General features: G+C 51.3%; 4 protein-coding genes across 7 annotated transcripts; 1 reads left to right on the top strand and 3 right to left on the bottom strand.

The window, feature by feature from the left end:
• Positions 1 to 177: 177 nt before the first annotated feature.
• Positions 178 to 8,649, bottom strand: LOC122375122 (armadillo repeat-containing protein 3-like). Of its 4 annotated transcripts, none has more exons than XM_043354328.1 (5): positions 8,594 to 8,649; positions 8,179 to 8,497; positions 7,667 to 7,804; positions 6,901 to 7,185; positions 178 to 2,908 (listed from the first exon to the last, which is right to left on the bottom strand). In XM_043354328.1, exon 5 carries the CDS (start codon positions 2,728 to 2,730, stop codon positions 325 to 327), a length of 2,406 nt encoding a protein of 801 aa, XP_043210263.1. In that variant the 5' UTR covers positions 2,731 to 2,908; positions 6,901 to 7,185; positions 7,667 to 7,804; positions 8,179 to 8,497; positions 8,594 to 8,649; the 3' UTR covers positions 178 to 324. The 4 variants fall into 4 exon arrangements, 3 of the variants coding, with proteins under 3 accessions (XP_043210263.1, XP_043210264.1, XP_043210261.1); XM_043354329.1 differs by having other exon boundaries at positions 8,179 to 8,363; positions 8,594 to 8,633; XM_043354326.1 differs by having other exon boundaries at positions 8,607 to 8,629.
• A 4,201-nt stretch (positions 8,650 to 12,850) lies between these two features.
• On the top strand, positions 12,851 to 17,879 carry LOC122375123 (DNA primase large subunit-like). The gene is made up of 5 exons (XM_043354330.1): positions 12,851 to 13,339; positions 14,056 to 14,357; positions 14,586 to 14,979; positions 15,244 to 15,403; positions 15,776 to 17,879. The coding sequence occupies exons 1-5, from the start codon at positions 13,128 to 13,130 to the stop codon at positions 16,430 to 16,432; spliced, it is 1,725 nt and encodes a 574-aa protein (XP_043210265.1). The 5' UTR covers positions 12,851 to 13,127; the 3' UTR covers positions 16,433 to 17,879.
• Positions 17,880 to 18,270: 391 nt separating this feature from the next.
• LOC122375116 lies at positions 18,271 to 19,407 on the bottom strand. Its single transcript, XM_043354314.1, has one exon. It carries the CDS (start codon positions 19,405 to 19,407, stop codon positions 18,271 to 18,273), a length of 1,137 nt encoding a protein of 378 aa, XP_043210249.1.
• A 103-nt stretch (positions 19,408 to 19,510) lies between these two features.
• On the bottom strand, positions 19,511 to 20,677 carry LOC122375125 (armadillo repeat-containing protein 3-like). The gene is made up of 2 exons (XM_043354332.1): positions 20,255 to 20,677; positions 19,511 to 20,128 (listed from the first exon to the last, which is right to left on the bottom strand). The coding sequence occupies exons 1-2, from the start codon at positions 20,675 to 20,677 to the stop codon at positions 19,511 to 19,513; spliced, it is 1,041 nt and encodes a 346-aa protein (XP_043210267.1).
• Positions 20,678 to 21,936: the final 1,259 nt, after the last annotated feature.

Raw genomic sequence — 21,936 nt, forward strand, 5'->3', positions numbered from 1 at the left:
TATATGAGCTTTATCATATACATCCAACATTAATGTTCTACCATTACTACACCCGGTATTCCGCCTCAATGTGCCGGATCGTGATGTATCAGGTGCGCATTTATTTGTGAGCTCCCAGAATATGTGGTAACGTCCTCACCATTGATGTACCGTCTTCATGTGTTTGTATCCAATATCCCTATTCCGAGCAGATTTATTTTGCTATCAGCAGTGGCGAATATTCACGGCACAAAACGCAACCATATGCATGGGTGTCTTAACGTCATCAACTGCAATATCTACTGGTTTGGTATCTTTACACGCTATCAGCGGTCTGCTCCGATCTCAGAAGCCGGTCGTGTAGCTGACGGCGTCACCGGTCCCCACCGTCATCAGCGTCCCGGGCTGGTGGATCAGATCGACCACCTTCTCCGCGTACGCCCCGGCCGGCGCGCCGCGACTCCGGTCCGTGACAAACACACTGTTCCAGTACTTGCCGAAGCTGCCTCTGGTGAGGGTGCACGGGACGTTAATCTGATCGGCGAGGAACTTGAAGAGGAGCGCGCGGCAGCGCAGACCCCCACGGCTCACCTCTCCAACGGGCAGCACGTTGCTGGCCCTCTGACGCCGCAGTTCGGAGAGCTGCCGCTCCGCTGACCAGGTCGGCAGCTGGTCTCGGCTCACCGTGCCGCCCATACGGTCCGCCACGAACTGTGCCAGCTCGGCCGCCTGCTGGAGCTCACAGTCGAGAGGTGCTACCGTTTGGCGGACGTAAGACACGTAGGCGGCCAGCCGGGGGTCCTCGGGCGGCACCGGCCGCGCCGGGGGACGTTCAGAGACGGGAGATGTGCCGCGCGCGCCCCGGTCGGTCCGGCGCGGCGAGCGACGCGGCGGCGACTGCTGCGCGGCTTTCGTAGCGGCGTCATCACCGGCAGCATCAACGCGGGCGGGACATACTCCAGAGTTGAGCAGAAACACGAACCGGCCCGGACAAGGTGGTCTTTCTAACTCAGTGATCAGATCAGGTAAGACGTCGCCGTCCTCGCCGCGGCCCACGTCGAAGAATCCGTCCGTCAGCCGATGGTAGGCCGTGAGCCGACCGAACTGGCTGTAGAGCGCTGATATGTTCACCTGCAGGATCACCTTCAGAGCTGAGGTGGCACGCAGTCGGCGGAGCGCTGCGATCGCGTCCGGGTCGGCACAGAGCTGCTCTGCTGCCGCCGGGTCGGCTGACTGCATCTGCAGGGCCTCGACAGCGGCGCTGCGCACGGCGGGGTAGTCGCTCTTCAGCAGGTTCAGGATCAGGTTGACGCTGTGGTGTTCGACCAGCGCGTGGCGCGCGCGCAGGCTCATGCTGATCACTCCGAGGGCCTCGCAGACGGCGACGAGCAGAGGTGCGCTGCCGGAGCCCAGACAGGCCAGTAGGCGGTCACACGCGCGACTGGTGGCCACCATTGGCCGCACCGACTCCTGGCCGGCCATATTGGCCAGTGCGGTCGCAGCGTGCGCCGCCGTCTCGTCACAATCACCACTCAGGCGGTCCACGATCTTCGCCAGGCCTTCGGCGGCCTGGCGACACGCGTTCTCATGTCCTCTGGTGATGGCGGCGAGTGCAGCAGCCGCCGGACCGATTGTCTCCTGCACGCCGATCATGTTGAGCAGGATCGGCACGGCGCCGCGGTTCACCATCTCCTCCTGCGCCTCCGGCAGCAGGGCGAACGCTGCCAGCGCTCGCGCACCGCCGCGCTGCGCCGCCGGCTGCGTGGAGCTGAGCAGAGAGCCGACGATTACCGCCTCTGCGCCGAGCTCGCGCATGGACAGTGCACACGGCCGATCACTGCCGAGGTGACCGAGAACTTCCCCGCATTGTGCCAGAACCTGAGGGTCGCTGCTGTTTCTGGCAGTCTGCACCATCAGTAGGAGACCTCCGTTCCGGTGCATAGAGCGGACGCTCTTTGGATCGAGTGTGGCGTGCTCGAGGACCGCCACAATCCTCGCCGCGTGCGCTTCTTGTGTGTCTTCTTCAAGCAGAGTCAGCAGGTCCTCAAGTCCTCCAATCTCCCTCAGCCGTCTACGCCCCTGCTCGGTGTACATAGCCTTCCGCAGTGCCTCCAGGGCAAGGTCCACAAGCACCGGGGGTTCAACTCGCACCAGCGCCAGCGCGCGCTCTATCCCAGAGCTGTCCACGAACACAGGTACCGCCTGAAAGTCCTGGAGCACAGCCAGCAGGGTGTCCAGACAGTTCTTCAGCACGTCCGGATCTGATGAAGTCAGCCGGTGGGTGAGCGCGGGTACAGCTTCCCCGACGAGCAGCGCCGCCTGACCGACCGGCTGCGACGCCACCCTGAAGAGCGCTCCGCTGACGAACTCGTCAACCACAGGGTCGTCGTCGGCGACCAGCCTCTCGATGAGGCGCGTCAGTCCCCCGGCGCCGCCGTCGGCGAGGAAGGACGTCTGTACGGTGGCGTTCCCGGCCAGCTGGCAGAGCGTCATCGCGGCCATGCGACGCACGCTGCGGTTGGAGTGACCCAGGTGGTCGAGAAGGAGGCGCAGGATATCGTACTGCAGCAGCAGCTGCTGGTTCACCTCGGCCTCGTGCGCGAACTTGTAGAGCGACTGACAGGATTTGAGCACAAGGTCCTCCTCCGTGGCGTTCAGCATCAGCGCCACCGTGTGCGGGATGTGCGTCTCCCATTGGAACGGCGGCTCGACGCGGCCCGGCTCCACCGCCTCGCCCTTCTGAAGCGGCATCCTGAGGGCGGTGGCTGGAGGCGGAGAGAAGAAAACTCGATGGACGCTTTCGTTCTTCTGACTATCCTGAGAGTATTCCAGGAGTGGATACCTCAGCTTTCAGAAAGTTAGCTGATATGTGAGACAGATTGCAAGCTTTACACAGACTCGTCTATCTCAAAAGACCACGTATTGTGAGCTAGAACGTAAGTGAGAACAGATCAAAATAAGTTAAAGTTGCAGTAAAGTGTCCCGACGGGCCCTGGACCCTTGGGCTCCCAAAAGGTCAAGACTCTAAATATACGCAAACGGTGAACAGCCCGAACAGCCCAACTATGTTGTAGTAATCTTGAGCCCAACGAGCAACGAGCAACGAACGACCGAGAGCAATAATTTCGGCAAGGATTTCGGGAGTTATAAATCGCCTGCCTTGTGAGATTATCGCAACTGCACGTGGTAAAATGTTATCGGTATCACCGAGCTAAGCGTTGTACTCGCCATTCACATTTTAATGGCGCCCCGGAGCTAAAAACGATCCCCCATATGCGGAAAATACGCATAAGATACGTAGCTATCTCAATAAATGAGATACGCGAAAACTGAAAGGGATGTTTCAAAACGACGCCTTTTATAGGTGTGTTGTATGACTTTACGCGACTTGAAATCTTAGAGTTACGTTACATAAGATCGGCACTTTGAGCGCCGTTTCACAATCCATCATAAATGCTAAACGGCGCAGAAACCTAATCTCCGGCGGTATTACCTAATCACTGTCGTTTCGATTTAGTCGGCGACGTCTGATGGCAGATTTGGTGCGCCAGAATTCCGGTCACGTGCCGGCGTATTTGCCGCCGGCTGGCACACGTCCCAAGCCTGATCACTTATGAACCGGTCTAGACAAGGCTCCTGTAGAGACGTGACTGTGAAGTAGGTAGGTATATTTATATTATGTTCCATGGACATAAGAGTACATCATCTAGGACGCTACCTACTTCAAAGGCGCCTAATTGATTATTCATGTTATGTGCCTATCAAATCGTTTAGCAACTTTACGCTAGAAGAAATAAATCAGTCAATAGCAAAAAGTGTCTTTTTAGCGTTTAGCGAAAAATAATGTTTGGAGTTACGTTTAGCAAAAGCAAAGGATTTGAACTTTGGTTTGGTCAAACCCGTATCTCACTATTGCCTCGTGTAGCTCACGACACAATGCAATACACATTGCCGTAATCATACGACCTATAACAGATCATCCTGAACGCTGACAACCGCTGGTCGGCACGCTCCTTTCCATCCATCAAGTAACCAATTCTCGTAAACCATCCCTCACGATACAGCCGTTCGACCTAATACAGCCCCCATCCGCCCGCGCCGGCCATGGGCCGATTTTCCCTCCTCAGGCGCCCTGGACTAACAAGCTGTCCGCACACGAACACTCCAAAGGGTCATAACTGACCGAGAGATAACTGAGTCGTGTTCTCCACTCTCGTAAACCAGTGAGCCGGAGCCGTCTCCGCCCCGGCGCGGAGGGCGGCGAGCGGTGCAGCTATTGAATGTGAGCTGTTCTCACCCGGTTGTGGCGCCGGTTATGATGATCAGACCTTGCCGGCGGCGAGTGGTGGACGGTGAACATCAAACGGTCTGAGGGTGTCCGGCTCGTGTGCGGCTTTATCAGATATGTCATCGCTATGCTACTCTGCATTGTTCGGCTGGTCCTGTGTCATGACACGGCTAATGGCGTCCTGTTGCTGAAACCCGGATGCTGCAGTTGACGTTGGTTCGAACTTGACATAGAAAACAATCATATCTTTCCCAACTTCAATCTCGTTTTGTGCTCATACCTTATTTTATCGATCTTTATTACCCCTTCTCTTGCATGGATTGAGCTCAAAATATATGTTTACCTTGTTCAACCATATTACAAGCCAGTCTCATATAGCCAGCAGACTTTGATGTTCACCTCATATTTTGGCAAATGGTGCTCATTTATACGGCCAATGTGTCGCTAGTAAGCACACAAATTAGCGTGCCCTGTTTGTGCCGTACTAAATGTAGCGGAGCAAAGGCTGCAGGAAATTAGAGGGAGTGATTCGGAATGAATGATGGCTTCAGCGTTAATTAATAGATGTTTTCAAAGACAGAAAGTTACCTTCAGTTTGTCGATGAGCTTTATATAGCTCTTTTGTCTATTATATATTTAGAGATAAGAGGTATTTTCTATTATAAATTACAACTGGCTTATGGAATAAATGGCGCAAAATGTTTCGCTTTCAACCCTTCACAAAATGTATACCTACTCGTATCAGATACCTATCGCATTTTCAATTTAATAAGAAAGTGCACTCGTATTCATGGCCAATTCATCTAAAAAAGTCGGTAGCTCAAACACCACATTGCGTTGAATCAAAACGTGACCCGGCCGTTACCATGGGCGTCTCTCGGCTTTATCTGCAGGCGCAATGGACAAACTCGGCACAGGCGTGGTGCACTTGTTTGTCCTTACTTCTCACCAGTTCCACCGTCTCATGTGTTTGTAACAGGTCACCGGGCGTGGGCGTCTCCCCACGCTCGTGTCTCCGGTCGTAACAGATGGGAGGGCGTTGTCGCATTGCATAGTGTTGAAAGGCTATGTCTGGGTGCAATAAGTGAACTGTGAAGAACAGAAGATCGGAATCTTAACCCGCGCCGGGCCGGTGCTCTGAAATTCCGCGCCGGGCCGCGGGGGGGTGTTTGAACACCCCCCTTCTAACTCGGCTCCTGGGCCACGTAGCGACACGCGGTAAGCGGCAATCGAAAGAACGTCAAAAATAAGGACGAAAACACTTCGGTCATTTTTTTGGTCAGGTCAAAGGTCAGGTCACCAGAGGTCACCAAAGGTAAAATGTTGACTATTTCAACATTTTGGAAACTGCCAACGGCTATCTCGGGAACCAATAGAGCTACAGCGCCGCAAAAAAGCGCATTCGATAGCCCTTTTACAGACCTTTCTGAGTAATGTTATCAGATTTGACCTCAGGTCAACGGTTTAGCCTCCAGAGGGCAAAAACTCCAAAAATAGCCGTTTTTACGAAAAACGTTTTTTCGGCAATAACTTTTGACTCAAAAGAGCTATGACATTACTTTTGCCAGCATCGTGTTCCTCTCGTCGAGACGCGTCGAATGAACTATAATTTGACCTTGAAAGGTCAACTTGAAAATTTGACCTCAGGTCAAGGTCATGACCTGACCGGAAAAGGTCATGTTGCATATCAGTCGATCCGCAACGTCGAGCCGAACACATCTAAGGCGTTTTCAGCGCTCTAGCACGCCTCTATCAGAAGTTATCATCGAAAAACTGTTAGATTCTGTTCGTGACCTGAGATGACCTCGGGGACATAACGAGGGGTCACAGTTGCCATTTTCTGGTTCAGTGTGTCTATTTTACCTACATCTCGACGTTTGAGAGTGTCTAGAATAGCGTTCGTGCAAAACAGGCGCTTTTCAATTTTCTCCCATTGACTTATAATGGAGAGGCCGCAAAATTGACCTGACCTTAGGTCACCGATATCAAAATTCCGAGATAAACATTTTATAGATAGTGTTGCTCTAATCAATCGCTGAAAGTTTCAAGGCAATTGTTCAGTCGGTGTAGCTATGACGAGCATTCTTATTTTTTCTGAGGTGAGGTCACTTGGCGTGACCTGGTGACCTGACCTAAGGTGACCTGGGTCTGAAATTTTCACAACATGTGCGGAAAAGATGCACAAACAGGTGTGCCAAAAACGGCGGCGCTCCGCGCCGCCGTTTTTGAGATATCTGCGAAAAACCGCAAGGGGGGGGGGTGTTCAAACACCCCCCCCCCGGCCCGGCGCGGGTTAAAGTGGTGCTGTTGATGGTTAGTGGTTACCAGGGTTGTATACGACTCAAATTTTTGGTGAGTCGATTCAGAAGAGAGTTTCCTAAAACTGAATCGACTCGACTCATGATTCCAAAAACTTTAATTGAAATGATTCGATTCAACTCTTGACTCAAACATGACAAGAAATATATGAATCAATTCGACTCATGATTCAAGCATATTTTCAGTTTAACGATTCGATTCAACTCATGACTCAAGGGTTCTGTTAAATAATTTGAATCAACTCATGACTCAATTCTGATTTAACACATTGGACAGACTCATCAAATTATTCAACATAAAATGTTTGTGCAAACCCAAGAAATACAGGTAGTCGTAAAGCAGGCGTCAGCCGTGCGCTCCGGTCGGCCAGCCGTGTTTTCCGAGCGGTCAGCTGTGCTCTTTGTTCCATCCACCGTGCGCCCCAGGCCGTTTTCACTACCCTCCGACCGATCCTGATCAGCCGTGCCGCCATCCTCGTCCCTGTTGGAGCCCTCGGAGGCGCGGTCGGCCACCAGTATCTTCCACAGCACCGCCTCGATGTAGTAGTTGGTACCGCCGACGATGACAGGCAGCTTTTGACGGCCGCGAAGGTCCTCGATCTGACATACTCGTCACGTTAAGGAGCTTAACCGCTGGCTGGTGTGGGAGATGAAATGATGAGAAAAATCAAGCTCATAAATAAAAAATTACCTGATAGTTGCCCAACTTTGATGCCTACCATCCATCACACAGCTATTTAGAGGATCCAGTGGGCTGATTTACACAAATCATACCTTTATCTATTGTAGTGTGAAAAGAAAACGGCCTGGAAAAGTTTTGAATACCTACACATAGTTATTTCATGTGGCACCTTGCAAAATGACAGATTATTAGTGAGAGATTAGCTAAACTCAAAGGGGAAGTGTTTAAGCTTATCATTAAGTTGACACAGGTCAAAATCTGAACCAGTATTCTTATTTAACATTGCTCAAAAACACCTAATTAACTTATGATTCTTTTTTACATAAAACTACACATTTCCAGTTGCAAAGTAGTAGCAGGTAACAGGCAATAAAATGCAGGTCATGCTTAAAAGGATACAATTGACAAAGCTGTATCCCTGAACTTGACAACAGAGTAGTTTGTTGTTGGCTCAACAATATAAATCATATGGTGAGGAACTTGCTCTTGTTCTTCTGGTGTAACCTTGTTGGAAATAATGTCTAAACCCTTATACACCTGGAATGGGAAAAGTTACAGATCTGTCACAGCAGGAATGAAACTATGCTTAACAGGGTCCAACCTGTCCCACTGAAACAGCCTGACATCATATAATGCACCAAAACAGCAACGGCTAACACATTGAGACAGGACCTTGGCAAATACACGCATGTGCCTATGGAGCTAGTGCAATAGACTGGCAGGCTGGGTCAATACAAAGAGAGTGGCAGCCCCAGGCTCCAAGAAAAGCAAAACATTTGCCTTGTGAACAGTCCAATGGCCAATGGGTTGTGACAAGCACACACAATGTGCAGAGTGAAAAAGAACTGCACGTACACCCAGTATCTTATTGTTAAGAAACTAAGTTATAATTAATTGGTGTTATTTCTTACCTGCATGGAATCAGCACTGATAATTTCACCATCAAATTCTTCAGCGATTTCAATAGCTAGTTTGGACTTCCCTGCTCCGGTGGCTCCAAGGACCACCACGATTGGTGCATCACAAAAGTTCATTATGGACTTCCTTGAATATCTTAGTGAATTTTTTATTAGGATACTTAACATTTATATTAATTCTGAAAAAAGCAATAGCAGGCAGCAGGCATTCATAACATCAAAGTCCATGCTTTTCTCTATATCTCGCACAAATTCAGAGAATATTTTGCAACTGCCGCGTTATAAATGTGTCCAAAACAGTCTTCTTGGAAAGCTTCAAATAAAAATGATTGAAAGTTTGTTTTCTTATTGAAGTGTAGAATCAAACACAAAATACGTAATGAAATTTTTTCAATTGAATTTACGTTACTTTTACAAAATACCCTAAAGTTTCGTTTCACCCAAGGGGAAACTATTAACGATTGCGTATATGACGCGATTGTTTCAAAATAGTTTTCGACAGATACGTCTGTCAAACTAGCAGCGAGCAGCGAGCAGCGAGTCCAGCAGCGAGAAACGGGCCATCCCGATTTAGCTGAAATTTGGCTCACAGAGCCTTCTCAGAACGCTGATTCCGAAAATCATGGTCTCTAGGGTGGAAATATTGACCGTTCTCGAGATAGAACCCTCTAAAGTTCTAACCATCCATGACCGGGCCATCCCGATTTGGCTGAAAATTGGCTCACAGAGCCTTCTCAGCACGCTGATTCCGAAAATCATGGTCTCTGGGGTGGAAATATTGACCGTTCTCGAGATAGAACCCTCTAAAGTTCTTACCACCCATGACCGGGCCATCCCGATTTGGCTGAAAATTGGCTCACAGAGCCTTCTCAGCACGCTGATTCCGAAAATCATGGTCTCTAGGGTGGAAATATTGACCGTTCTCGAGATAGAACCCTCTAAAGTTCTTACCATCCATGACCGGGCCATCCCGATTTGGCTGAAAATTGGATCACAGAGCCTTCTCAGCACCCTGATTCCGAAAATCATGGTCTCTAGGGTGGAAATATTGACCGTTCTCGAGATAGAACCCTCTAAAGTTCTTAACACCCATGACCGGGCCATCCCGATTTGGCTGAAAATTGGCTCACAGAGCCTTCTCAGCACGCTGATTCCGAAAATCATGGTCTCTAGGGTGGAAATGTTGACCGTTCTCGAGATAGAACCCTCTAAAGTTCTTACCATCCATGACCGGGCCATCCCGATTTGGCTGAAAATTGGCTCACAGAGCCTTCTCAGCACGCTGATTCCGAAAATCATGGTCTCTAGGGTGGAAATATTGACCGTTCTCGAGATAGAACCCTCTAAAGTTCTTACCACCCATGACCGGGCCATCCCGATTTGGCTGAAAATTGGCTCACAGAGCCTTCTCAGCACGGTGATTCAGAAAATCATGGTCTCAAGGGTGGAAATCTTGACCGTTCTCGAGATAGAACCCTCTAAAGTTCTTACCACCCATGACCGGGCCATCCCGATTTGGCTGAAATTTGGCTCACGGAGCCTTCTCAGCACGCTGATTCCGAAAATCATGGTCTCTAGGGTGGAAATATTGACCGTTCTCGAGATAGAACCCTCTAAAGTTCTAACCATCCATGACCGGGCCATCCCGATTTGGCTGAAAATTGGATCACAGAGCCTTCTCAGCACGCTGATTCCGAAAATCATGGTCTCTAGGGTGGAAATATTGACCGTTCTCGAGATAGAACCCTCTAAAGTTCTTACCACCCATGAACAGGCCATCCCGATTTGGCTGAAAATTGGCTCACAGAGCCTTCTCAGCACGCTGATTCCGAAAATCATGGTCTCTAGGGTGGAAATATTGACCGTTCTCGAGATAGAACCCTCTAAAGTTCTAACCATCCATGACCGGGCCATCCCGATTTGGCTGAAAATTGGCTCACAGAGCCTTCTCAGCACGCTGATTCCGTAAATCATGGTCTCTAGGGTGGAAATATTGACCGTTCTCGAGATAGAACCCTCTAAAGTTCTTACCACCCATGACCGGGCCATCCCGATTTGGCTGAAAATTGGCTCAGCCTCACAGAGCCTTCTCAGCACGCTGATTCCGAAAATCATGGTCTCTAGGGTGGAAATATTGACCGTTCTCGAGATAGAACCCTCTAAAGTTCTTACGATCCATGACCGGGCCATCCCGATTTGGCTGAAAATTGGCTCACAAAGCCTTCTCAGCACGCTGATTCCGAAAATCATGGTCTCTAGGGTGGAAATATTGACCGTTCTCGAGATAGAACCCTCTAAAGTTCTTACCACCCATGACCGGGCCATCCCGATTTGGCTGAAAATTGGCTCACAGAGCCTTCTCAGCACGGTGATTCAGAAAATCATGGTCTCAAGGGTGAAAATCTTGACCGTTCTCGAGATAGAACCCTCTAAAGTTCTTACCACCCATGACCGGGCCATCCCGATTTGGCTGAAATTTGGCTCACGGAACCTTCTCAGCACGCTGATTCCGAAAATCATGGTCTCTAAGGTGGAAATCTTGACCGTTCTCGAGATAGAACCCTCTAAAGTTCTTACCACCCAAGACCGGGCCATCCCGATTTGGCTTAAAATTGGCTCACAGAGCCTTCTCAGCACGCTGATTCCGAAAATCATGGTCTCTAGGGTGGAAATATTGACCGTTCTCGAGATAGAACCCTCGCAGCGAGTCCAGCAGCGAGAAACGGGCCATCCCGATTTAGCTGAAATTTGGCTCACAGAGCCTTCTCAGCACGCTGATTCCGAAAATCATGGTCTCTAGGGTAGAAATCTTGACCGTTCTCGAGATAGAACCCTCTAAAGTTCTTACCACCCATGACCGGGCCATCCCGATTTGGCTGAAAATTGGCTCACAGAGCCTTCTCAGCACGGTGATTCCGAAAATCATGGTCTCAAGGGTGGAAATCGCGATGGCCCGGTCATGGATGGTAAGAACTTTAGAGGGTTCTATCTCGAGAACGGTCAATATTTCCACCCTAGAGACCATGATTTTCGGAATCAGCGTGCTGAGAAGGCTCTGTGAGCCAATTTTCAGCCAAATCGGGATGGCCCGGTCATGGGTGGTAAGAACTTTAGTGGGTTCTATCTCGAGAACGGTCAATATTTCCACCCTAGAAACCATGATTTTCGGAATCAACGTGCTGAGAAGGCTCTGTGAGCCAATTTTAAGCAAAATCGGGATGGCCCAGTCATGGGTCGTAAGAACTTAAGAGGGTTCTATCTCGAGAACGGTCAAGATTTCCACCCTAGAGACCATGATTTTCGGAATCAGCGTGCTGAGAAGGCTCTGTGAGCCAATTTTAAGCAAAATCGGGATGGCCCGGTCATGGATGGTAAGAAATTTAGAGGGTTCTATCTCGAGAACGGTCAAGATTTCCACCCTTGAGACCATGATTTTTGGAGTCACCGTGCTGAGAAGGCTCTGTGAGCCAATTTTCAGCCAAATCGGGATGGCCCGGTCATGGGTGGTAAGAACTTTAGAGGGTTCTATCTCGAGAACGGTCAATATTTCCACCCTAGAAACCATGATTTTCGGAGTCAGCGTGCTGAGAAGGCTCTGTGAGCCAATTTTAAGCAAAATCGGGATGGCCCGGTCATGGGTGGTAAGAACTTTAGAGGGTTCTATCTCGAGAACGGTCAAGATTTCCACCCTAGAGACCATGATTTTCGGAATCAGCGTGCTGAGAAGGCTCTGTGAGCCAAATTTCAGCAAAATCGGGATGGCCCGTTTCTCGCTGCTGGACTCGCTATGAGGGTTCTATCTCGAGAACGGTCAATATTTCCACCCTAGAGACCATGATTTTCGGAATAAGCGTGCTGAGAAGGCTCTGTGAGCCAATTTTCAGCCAAATCGGGATGGCCCGGTCATGGGTGGTAAGAACTTTAGAGGGTTCTATCTCCAGAACGGTCAATATTTCCACCCTAGAGTCCATGATTTTCGGAATCAGCGTGCTGAGAAGGCTCTGTGAGCCAATTTTCAGCCAAATCAGGATGGCCCGGTCATGGGTGGTAAGAACTTTAGAGGGTTCTATCTCGAGAACGGTCAATATTTCCACCCTAGACACCATGATTTTCGGAATCAGCGTGCTGAGAAGGCTCTGTGAGCCAATTTTCAGCCAAATCGGGATGGCCCGGTCATGGATGGTAAGAACTTTAGAGGGTTCTATCTCGAGAACGGTCAATATTTCCACCCTAGAGACCATGATTTTCGGAATCAGCGTGCTGAGAAGGCTCTGTGAGCCAATTTTCAGCCAAATCGGGATGGCCCGGTCATGGATGGTTAGAACTTTAGAGGGTTCTATCTCGAGAACGGTCAATATTTCCACCCTAGAGACCATGATTTTCGGAATCAGCGTGCTGAGAAGGCTCTGTGAGCCAATTTTCAGCCAAATCGGGTTGGCCCGGTCATAGATGGTAAGAACTTTAGAGGGTTCTATCTCGAGAACGGTCAATATTTCCACCCTAGAGACCATGATTTTCGGAATCAGCGTGCTGAGAAGGCTCTGTGAGCCAATTTTCAGCCAAATTGGGGTGGCCCGGTCATGGATGGTTAGAACTTTAGAGGGTTCTATCTCGAGAACGGTCAATATTTCCACCCTAGAGACCATGATTTTCGGAATCAGCGTGCTGAGAAGGCTCTGTGAGCCAAATTTCAGCTAAATCGGGATGGCCCGTTTCTCGCTGCTGGACTCGCTGCTCGCTGCTCGCTGCTAGTTTGACAGACGTTCGACAGATAATATACCGACCGATATATACCGTTGGCGGCGGGTGGCGCTAATAATCATTTTATTTTATGTGAGAGCAAGATTTTACAGCATCAAGTTTTCTTGTGATTTAGCGAATACCGCCCTGTGCTTATTGTTTTCTCCTGTCATGATCTTGTGTCAAATGTGGCAGGTGGTAGGATGGTTATTTATCTCACTCCTCCCACTGGCTCTGTTAGCTTAACTACAATTGAGAGACTATGCGTGGTTAGATTTGAATATCTAAAATACCTGATGAATGTAAATAGTTTAGAAGAGTTCCTAGAAGCCACATCAATAAATTTCTTTGTTCAAAACTCAGACTGTTTGATGGAGCACAACCCGAGTGACAAACTGAGCTTCTTCACGCTCAGGTAGGTTTGCAGATCATGGGCTTTTTTCCTAAATGTTCCATTATCTCAATATTAAGACAGAACAATAATTTTAAGATTTTATGCTTGAGTGAATAATGTTGACAAATTGTTTGGTATTTTCATGTCAATGTAGACATTTTCTTCAAATTACTGATTACTGATGGAATTTCATTATTCTAGTCTTGAACTGCAGGTAGGTACCAAATTTAAAAATACGCCTACTTGCCTCCTAAAAGAAAATAATTGATGTGATCTGCATATATTACCCAGTCTATTGCATCTTGCTATTTGCTTTTATAAACATTCTCAATCCCCCCCCCTCTCTCTCTCTCTCTCTCTCTCTCTCTCTCTCTCTCTCTCTCTCTCTCTCTCTCTCTCTCTCTCTCTCTCTCTCTCTCTCTCTGTCTCTCTGTCTCTCTGTCTCTCTGTCTCTCTGTCTCTCTGTCTCTCTGTCTCTCTGTCTCTCTGTCTCTCTGTCTCTCTGTCTCTCTGTCTCTCTGTCTCTCTGTCTCTCTGTCTCTCTGTCTCTCTCTCTCTCTCTCTCTCTCTCTCTCTCTCTCTCTCTCTCTCTCTCTCTCTCTCTCTCTCTCTCTCTCTCTCTCTCTCTCGCTCTCTCGCTCTCTCGCTCTCTCGCTCTCTCGCTCTCTCCACCATCCCCCTCCCCTCCCCCACTTCCACTCCTGCTCCCGCTCTCTCACTCGCCAGTATTCCACCAGGCTGCTGAGTCTACAATCGCCCCCACTGTGCACCATGGTGGAGGCTGCTGAGCGCCGACTGCTGCACTACCGGCTCCGGCTGATGTCGTTAGCCGAGCTCCGCTACACCCTGTGCCGGACCGCGGCTCGCGCTGACCGGCTGCGCGGCCCGCTGCCTCCCGGTGACACTCGCCGTCTGCTGGATTCCCTGGTGTCGGTGACGGCTGCAGCGGACAGACATCTGGCTGAGCACGGAGTGGAGACGGAGGGGACGGCACCCAGTCGGTCCCAACTGGAGACCTGCGAGGAGCCTGTCGTTAGAGGTAATTGAATGGGGAGTGGGGGGAGGGGCTTATGCCTAACAGTATGTTTCTGGGGATTGCAATGGTACGATGCAGTATCTCCTAATTCTTTGGTCAGTAAGTCTTAAAACTAATATTGGAATACATTGCTTTTATCTAATGCAGCATTTGGAAATAAATTACCGATTGAGTCGTTCACAGCGTTTCCAAACCGTTGTCCTGCCCTGACAGTGCGCGCCGTCTCCGCAGTGCCGTTCGCTCTGGTGGCGCCTCTGGTCGCCTCCCGCTCGGTGACGCTGTCGGACGGGTACGCGCTGCTGCTGTGTCGCCACACGCCGGCGGTGCTCTCCTGTCTCCAGGAGGCGGCGCTGCGCGTGGGCCAGCGGCAGGTGCGTCCGGTGGTCGACCAGCGACTGCTGCCGCTGCTGAGCCGGCTCACCTCCCGTCTGGGGGTGGTGGAGGGGTCGGGACCGGCCGCGCCGCTGTCGCTGGCCGCTCTGGAGGCCGCCGCGCCGCTGTTGCCGCCCTGTATGCTGGCGCTGCGTGCGGAGCTCCGTCGCCGCCATCGGCTGCCGCATCAGGACCGGGTGGCGCTCAGTGCCTTCCTGAAGGACGTTGGGCTGTCGCTGGAGGACAATGTCAGGTGAGCAGCCCTGCTGGGTCAGGCTGCTGGCTAGACGAGCGAGTTTATCTCGTCATTTCACTGGTCATTGTCTGAAAATATTTAAGGAATTGCTGGTGTCGAACTCCGTTCGATAAGATTTATAAAGAATGCAAACTACGTCGCTATCTATATGTATTATAAAGAAACGTTTCCAAGCCACCTGTTTGAAAACTGTCATATGTGTTCAGGCTCTGATACGACATTTGGCCCAATCCGGTACATTTGACCGCTCTGCTTCCTCAGGTTCTGGGAGCGTGAGTACTGCCAGCCGGCCGGACACGGTGCGACCTGCTCACACAGCTGGTCCCGCTGCCAGAAGCGGTACCTGTACAGTCTCCGACATATGTACGGTCTGGAAGGGCGTCGTGTCGCGTTCGAGAGCCACTCCTGTCGCAGACTACAGGTGGGTAGGGCACGCGGTGGGATCACTGCGGCAATTAGCTGGTGCCTCAGTTTTACAATATATCGTGGGATGAATAATGTGTATCGATACTTAGCACAGAGTTAGAGCGTAACCTCTTCTTCAACATAGGACCGCTAGTATGATATGCATTTTAATTTTGTACTCGTTTACGGGCATAATTTGCCAATGCAACTGTGAATAACGATGCACAGTACAAGATGGGCCATCACTCTGGTGTTCTGGTCTGGATCTGATGATACCATGCTGTGACTGATCGGCTACTGGTCCATGTAGTCGGTACAGCCACGGAGTCCGTCCGCCATCTACTGAGGTTTCATCCGCTCGCTCTCTTACACTCCTTCCTACCCCCAGGAGCGCTGCGGACAGAGCGTCTCCAGCTGCGGCGGCTGTCCGTTCGTCGGATTCGACGCGGCGTCGCTGACGTCTCTGTTGACCTCAGAGGCTGGCCTGGAGCCTGCTGAGGTAGCGGCGCTGACGACAGAGACCGGTGAGGAGCCGACTGTGCGCTGTCGAAGGTATCGGTCACTGCTGATGCGTCGAATGTGTGGGCGGGGTGGCGCTCAGGGCGAGCGAATGCCTCGGGATGATAGTGTGAGACGAGATGAAGCAAGTGCCTTCCCTCAGACAGACAATGTGAGACAAGATGAGGCAAGTGAGCTTCCTCAGGTAGACGGTGTGAGACCATATGAGGCAAGTGGGCTGCCTCTGGTAGACAGTGTGAAACGCGCTGAAGCCAGCGGTGCGGAGGTCGGTAACTTGATCGCGAACAGTGACCGGGGCGACATCTGCGCAAAGACCGGGCTGCGGGAACGGATCGTAGATGGAGCGGGCTGTGATTCGGTATCCGGCAGCTCGCGACCGCCGGGTACTGCTACACTGGGGAACGAGGAGCCGACGCCTTTCAGAAAACCCAGCGAGTTTTTCCGTAGTCTGCTGAACCTCCGTGCAGATCAGGGCATCGGTGCTTCTATCGCAAATCCCAAAGTTGAAAATAGTTATAAAAAATGACACCTTAGTGGGCTGAAGCGGCTAACCAAATGTTCAATTCCAGGCACCAATGAATACTCAAGAGTGTGGTACCGAACTGTGATAGCGATATCAGGGCATGGGCTGATGCATAGATAACATGAATCTTTCATGTTACCTATTCTATGGCTGATGGTTTCGACATAAATGTGTGAATGTGTTTTCGTTTGACTGGCATTAAATGCATCAATCTTCCCACACACCTGTGACTATTATTCCATGCTAGATGACGGGGGATAGTAGATATCACTTGCCTCGCATCAGTGTATATGTTACAGCCCGAGTTTGAGAAATCAGTGAGTGTGCAAACTCCCTAGGAAGTTTGCAAACTCCCTGACCCATCAGTGAGTCCGGTCAGGGAGTTTGAGAAATTCCAGAGCGATTGGGACAAATAAAAACAAGTACATATGTAGCATATGGGTAGCATACGTGCCGTCCGTGATGTTAGAACAAAGGCGGCTAGTTGTAGGGCCTATTGAACCGTCGCCCGCTGACAAAAAGCTTACAGACCATATGCACACCATAAATACCTACTTTGATTTTAAACTGTTCAGTGATCCAGCCCAAACATGTGCCGCCGCTTCATTCATCCATGCATTTATTTAGTTCACGTCCCAATTAAAATCCGTTCTACACAAGTGCTCCACACTTGTGCCTATACTTTAGCATAAATGACCAACTGAGCTGTTTCTACTTTGATATATTGAGCAGTGACTTTGAATAGCTACACTTGTGTGGAACGGATATAATTGGGCCGTGAGCTAAATAAATGTATGGCTAAATGAAGCGGCGGTACATGCATGGGCCGAGTCACTAAACAGTTTAAAATCAAAAGTATGGTGTGTATATGATCTGTGGGCTATTTGTCAGCGTGCGTAGGTTATATAGGCCCTACAACTTATAGCCGCCTTTGTTTTATTTCTCAAACTCCCTGAACGGTTAGTGAGTTTGCGAACTCCCTAGTGAGTTTGCGAACTCCCTAGTGAGTTTGCAAACTCACTGACGGGTCAGGGAATTTTCAAACCACCTAGGGAGTTTGCAAAGTCACGGATTTCTCAAACTCCCTGTAATACATATAAAGGGGAGTGACGGGTGTACACATGCATCATTCATATCCAAATATGTGGCTGTTAAATACCCCATCTTTTTTCCCATTTCTGGTAATTATGAATATAGGATTAATGTGAATGTCGATGGATTACATAAGTGAGTGCCGTCACGATCAAGGAGATCTCATGTAACCGTGCGGCGTGCATACTTTCTCAAGCCAAACCAGTGGGCAGTGACATTCATTTGTTGGCTTTGAAAGCTGTATTCGTCAATCGTCTTACCTTGTACGTATTTTTGACTTGCAACGTCTGTCTATCTACTTTTGGCCGTTCTTTTTATCTTTTATCGAAATATCGCATGAATAAAAATCATAAGCGTCTCTTGCGGATTTTTTCAAAAAGGTTGATTGATTGATTGATTGATTTTGCATTAATTCTTGTGTTCCCTATATGAGCTTTATCATATACATCCAACATTAATGTTCTACCATTACTACACCCGGTATTCCGCCTCAATGTGCCGGATCGTGATGTATCAGGTGCGCATTTATTTGTGAGCTCCCAGAATATGTGGTAACGTCCTCACCATTGATGTACCGTCTTCATGTGTTTGTATCCAATATCCCTATTCCGAGCAGATTTATTTTGCTATCAGCAGTGGCGAATATTCACGGCACAAAACGCAACCATATGCATGGGTGTCTTAACGTCATCAACTGCAATATCTACTGGTTTGGTATCTTTACACGCTATCAGCGGTCTGCTCCGATCTCAGAAGCCGGTCGTGTAGCTGACGGCGTCACCGGTCCCCACCGTCATCAGCGTCCCGGGCTGGTGGATCAGATCGACCACCTTCTCCGCGTACGCCCCGGCCGGCGCGCCGCGACTCCGGTCCGTGACAAACACACTGTTCCAGTACTTGCCGAAGCTGCCTCTGGTGAGGGTGCACGGGACGTTAATCTGATCGGCGAGGAACTTGAAGAGGAGCGCGCGGCAGCGCAGACCCCCACGGCTCACCTCTCCAACGGGCAGCACGTTGCTGGCCCTCTGACGCCGCAGTTCGGAGAGCTGCCGCTCCGCTGACCAGGTCGGCAGCTGGTCTCGGCTCACCGTGCCGCCCATACGGTCCGCCACGAACTGTGCCAGCTCGGCCGCCTGCTGGAGCTCACAGTCGAGAGGTGCTACCGTTTGGCGGACGTAAGACACGTAGGCGGCCAGCCGGGGGTCCTCGGGCGGCACCGGCCGCGCCGGGGGACGTTCAGAGACGGGAGATGTGCCGCGCGCGCCCCGGTCGGTCCGGCGCGGCGAGCGACGCGGCGGCGACTGCTGCGCGGCTTTCGTAGCGGCGTCATCACCGGCAGCATCAACGCGGGCGGGACATACTCCAGAGTTGAGCAGAAACACGAACCGGCCCGGACAAGGTGGTCTTTCTAACTCAGTGATCAGATCAGGTAAGACGTCGCCGTCCTCGCCGCGGCCCACGTCGAAGAATCCGTCCGTCAGCCGATGGTAGGCCGTGAGCCGACCGAACTGGCTGTAGAGCGCTGATATGTTCACCTGCAGGATCACCTTCAGAGCTGAGGTGGCACGCAGTCGGCGGAGCGCTGCGATCGCGTCCGGGTCGGCACAGAGCTGCTCTGCTGCCGCCGGGTCGGCTGACTGCATCTGCAGGGCCTCGACAGCGGCGCTGCGCACGGCGGGGTAGTCGCTCTTCAGCAGGTTCAGGATCAGGTTGACGCTGTGGTGTTCGACCAGCGCGTGGCGCGCGCGCAGGCTCATGCTGATCACTCCGAGGGCCTCGCAGACGGCGACGAGCAGAGGTGCGCTGCCGGAGCCCAGACAGGCCAGTAGGCGGTCACACGCGCGACTGGTGGCCACCATTGGCCGCACCGACTCCTGGCCGGCCATATTGGCCAGTGCGGTCGCAGCGTGCGCCGCCGTCTCGTCACAATCACCACTCAGGCGGTCCACGATCTTCGCCAGGCCTTCGGCGGCCTGGCGACACGCGTTCTCATGTCCTCTGGTGATGGCGGCGAGGTGCAGCAGCCGCCGGACCGATTGTCTCCTGCACGCCGATCATGTTGAGCAGGATCGGCACGGCGCCGCGGTTCACCATCTCCTCCTGCGCCTCCGGCAGCAGGGCGAACGCTGCCAGCGCTCGCGCACCGCCGCGCTGCGCCGCCGGCTGCGTGGAGCTGAGCAGAGAGCCGACGATTACCGCCTCTGCGCCGAGCTCGCGCATGGACAGTGCACACGGCCGATCACTGCCGAGGTGACCGAGAACTTCCCCGCATTGTGCCAGAACCTGAGGGTCGCTGCTGTTTCTGGCAGTCTGCACCATCAGTAGGAGACCTCCGTTCCGGTGCATAGAGCGGACGCTCTTTGGATCGAGTGTGGCGTGCTCGAGGACCGCCACAATCCTCGCCGCGTGCGCTTCTTGTGTGTCTTCTTCAAGCAGAGTCAGCAGGTCCTCAAGTCCTCCAATCTCCCTCAGCCGTCTACGCCCCTGCTCGGTGTACATAGCCTTCCGCAGTGCCTCCAGGGCAAGGTCCACAAGCACCGGGGGTTCAACTCGCACCAGCGCCAGCGCGCGCTCTATCCCAGAGCTGTCCACGAACACAGGTACCGCCTGAAAGTCCTGGAGCACAGCCAGCAGGGTGTCCAGACAGTTTCTTCAGCACGTCCGGATCTGATGAAGTCAGCGGTGGGTGAGCGCGGGTACAGCTTCCCCGACGAGCAGCGCCGCCTGACCGACCGGCTGCGACGCCACCCTGAAGAGCGCTCCGCTGACGAACTCGTCAACCACAGGGTCGTCGTCGGCGACCAGCCTCTCGATGAGGCGCGTCAGTCCCCCGGCGCCGCCGTCGGCGAGGAAGGACGTCTGTACGGTGGCGTTCCCGGCCAGCTGGCAGAGCGTCATCGCGGCCATGCGACGCACGCTGCGGTTGGAGTGACCCAGGTGGTCGAGAAGGAGGCGCAGGATATCGTACTGCAGCAGCAGCTGCTGGTTCACCTCGGCCTCGTGCGCGAACTTGTAGAGCGACTGACAGGATTTGAGCACAAGGTCCTCCTCCGTGGCGTTCAGCATCAGCGCCACCGTGTGCGGGATGTGCGTCTCCCATTGGAACGGCGGCTCGACGCGGCCCGGCTCCACCGCCTCGCCCTTCTGAAGCGGCATCCTGAGGGCGGTGGCTGGAGGCGGAGAGAAGAAAACTCGATGGACGCTTTCGTTCTTCTGACTATCCTGAGAGTATTCAGGAGTGGATACCTCAGCTTTCAGAAAGTTAGCTGATATGTGAGACAGATTGCAAGCTTTACACAGACTCGTCTATCTCAAAAGACCACGTATTGTGAGCTAGAACGTAAGTGAGAACAGATCAAAATAAGTTAAAGTTGCAGTAAAGTGTCCCGACGGGCCCTGGACCCTTGGGCTCCCAAAGGTCAAGACTCTAAATATACGCAAACGGTGAACAGCCCGAACAGCCCAACTATGTTGTAGTAATCTTGAGCCCAACGAGCAACGAGCAACGAACGACCGAGAGCAATAATTTCGGCAAGGATTTCGGGAGTTATAAATCGCCTGCCTTGTGAGATTATCGCAACTGCACGTGGTAAAATGTTATCGGTATCACCGAGCTAAGCGTTGTACTCGCCATTCACATTTTAATGGCGCCCGGAGCTAAAAACGATCCCCCATATGCGGAAAATACGCATAAGATACGTAGCTATCTCAATAAATGAGATACGCGAAAACTGAAAGGGATGTTTCAAAACGACGCCTTTTATAGGTGTGTTGTATGACTTTACGCGACTTGAAATCTTAGAGTTACGTTACATAAGATCGGCACTTTGAGCGCCGTTTCACAATCCATCATAAATGCTAAACGGCGCAGAGAAACCTAATCTCCGGCGGTATTACCTAATCACTGTCGTTTCGATTTAGTCGGCGACGTCTGATGGCAGATTTGGTGCGCCAGAATTCCGGTCACGTGCCGGCGTATTGCCGCCGGCTGGCACACGTCCCAAGCCTGATCACTTATGAACCGGTCTAGACAAGGCTCCTGTAGAGACGTGACTGTGAAGTAGGTAGGTATTTATATTATGTTCCATGGACATAAGAGTACATCATCTAGGACGCTACCTACTTCAAAGGCGCCTAATTGATTATTCATGTTATGTGCCTATCAAATCGTTTAGCAACTTTACGCTAGAAGAAATAAATCAGTCAATAGCAAAAAGTGTTTTTAGCGTTTAGCGAAAATAATGTTTGGAGTTACGTTTAGCAAAAGCAAAGGATTTGAACTTTGGTTTGGTCAAACCCGTATCTCACTATTGCCTCGTGTAGCTCACGACACAATGCAATACACATTGCCGTAATCATACGACCTATAACAGATCATCCTGAACGCTGACAACCGCTGGTCGGCACGCTCCTTT

This window comes from Amphibalanus amphitrite, unplaced genomic scaffold (genome assembly GCF_019059575.1).
Source record: "Amphibalanus amphitrite isolate SeventyFive unplaced genomic scaffold, NRLGWU_Aamphi_draft 001779F_arrow, whole genome shotgun sequence".
Taxonomy (NCBI): domain Eukaryota; kingdom Metazoa; phylum Arthropoda; class Thecostraca; order Balanomorpha; family Balanidae; genus Amphibalanus; species Amphibalanus amphitrite.

Coding starts and splice junctions, on each gene's coding strand:
- LOC122375122 (XM_043354328.1), bottom strand. CDS start 2,730: ATGCCGCTTCAGAAGGGCGAGGCGGTGGAGCCGGGCCGCGTCGAGCCG.
- LOC122375123 (XM_043354330.1), top strand. CDS start 13,128: ATGGTTATTTATCTCACTCCTCCCACTGGCTCTGTTAGCTTAACTACA. Junction 14,358..14,585: donor CGAGGAGCCTGTCGTTAGAG/GTAATTGAATGG, acceptor CCGTCTCCGCAG/TGCCGTTCGCTCTGGTGGCG. Junction 14,980..15,243: donor TCGCTGGAGGACAATGTCAG/GTGAGCAGCCCT, acceptor CTGCTTCCTCAG/GTTCTGGGAGCGTGAGTACT.
- LOC122375116 (XM_043354314.1), bottom strand. CDS start 19,407: ATGGCCGGCCAGGAGTCGGTGCGGCCAATGGTGGCCACCAGTCGCGCG.
- LOC122375125 (XM_043354332.1), bottom strand. CDS start 20,677: ATGCCGCTTCAGAAGGGCGAGGCGGTGGAGCCGGGCCGCGTCGAGCCG. Junction 20,129..20,254: donor TCAGGGTGGCGTCGCAGCCG/GTCGGTCAGGCG, acceptor CAGGACTTTCAG/GCGGTACCTGTGTTCGTGGA.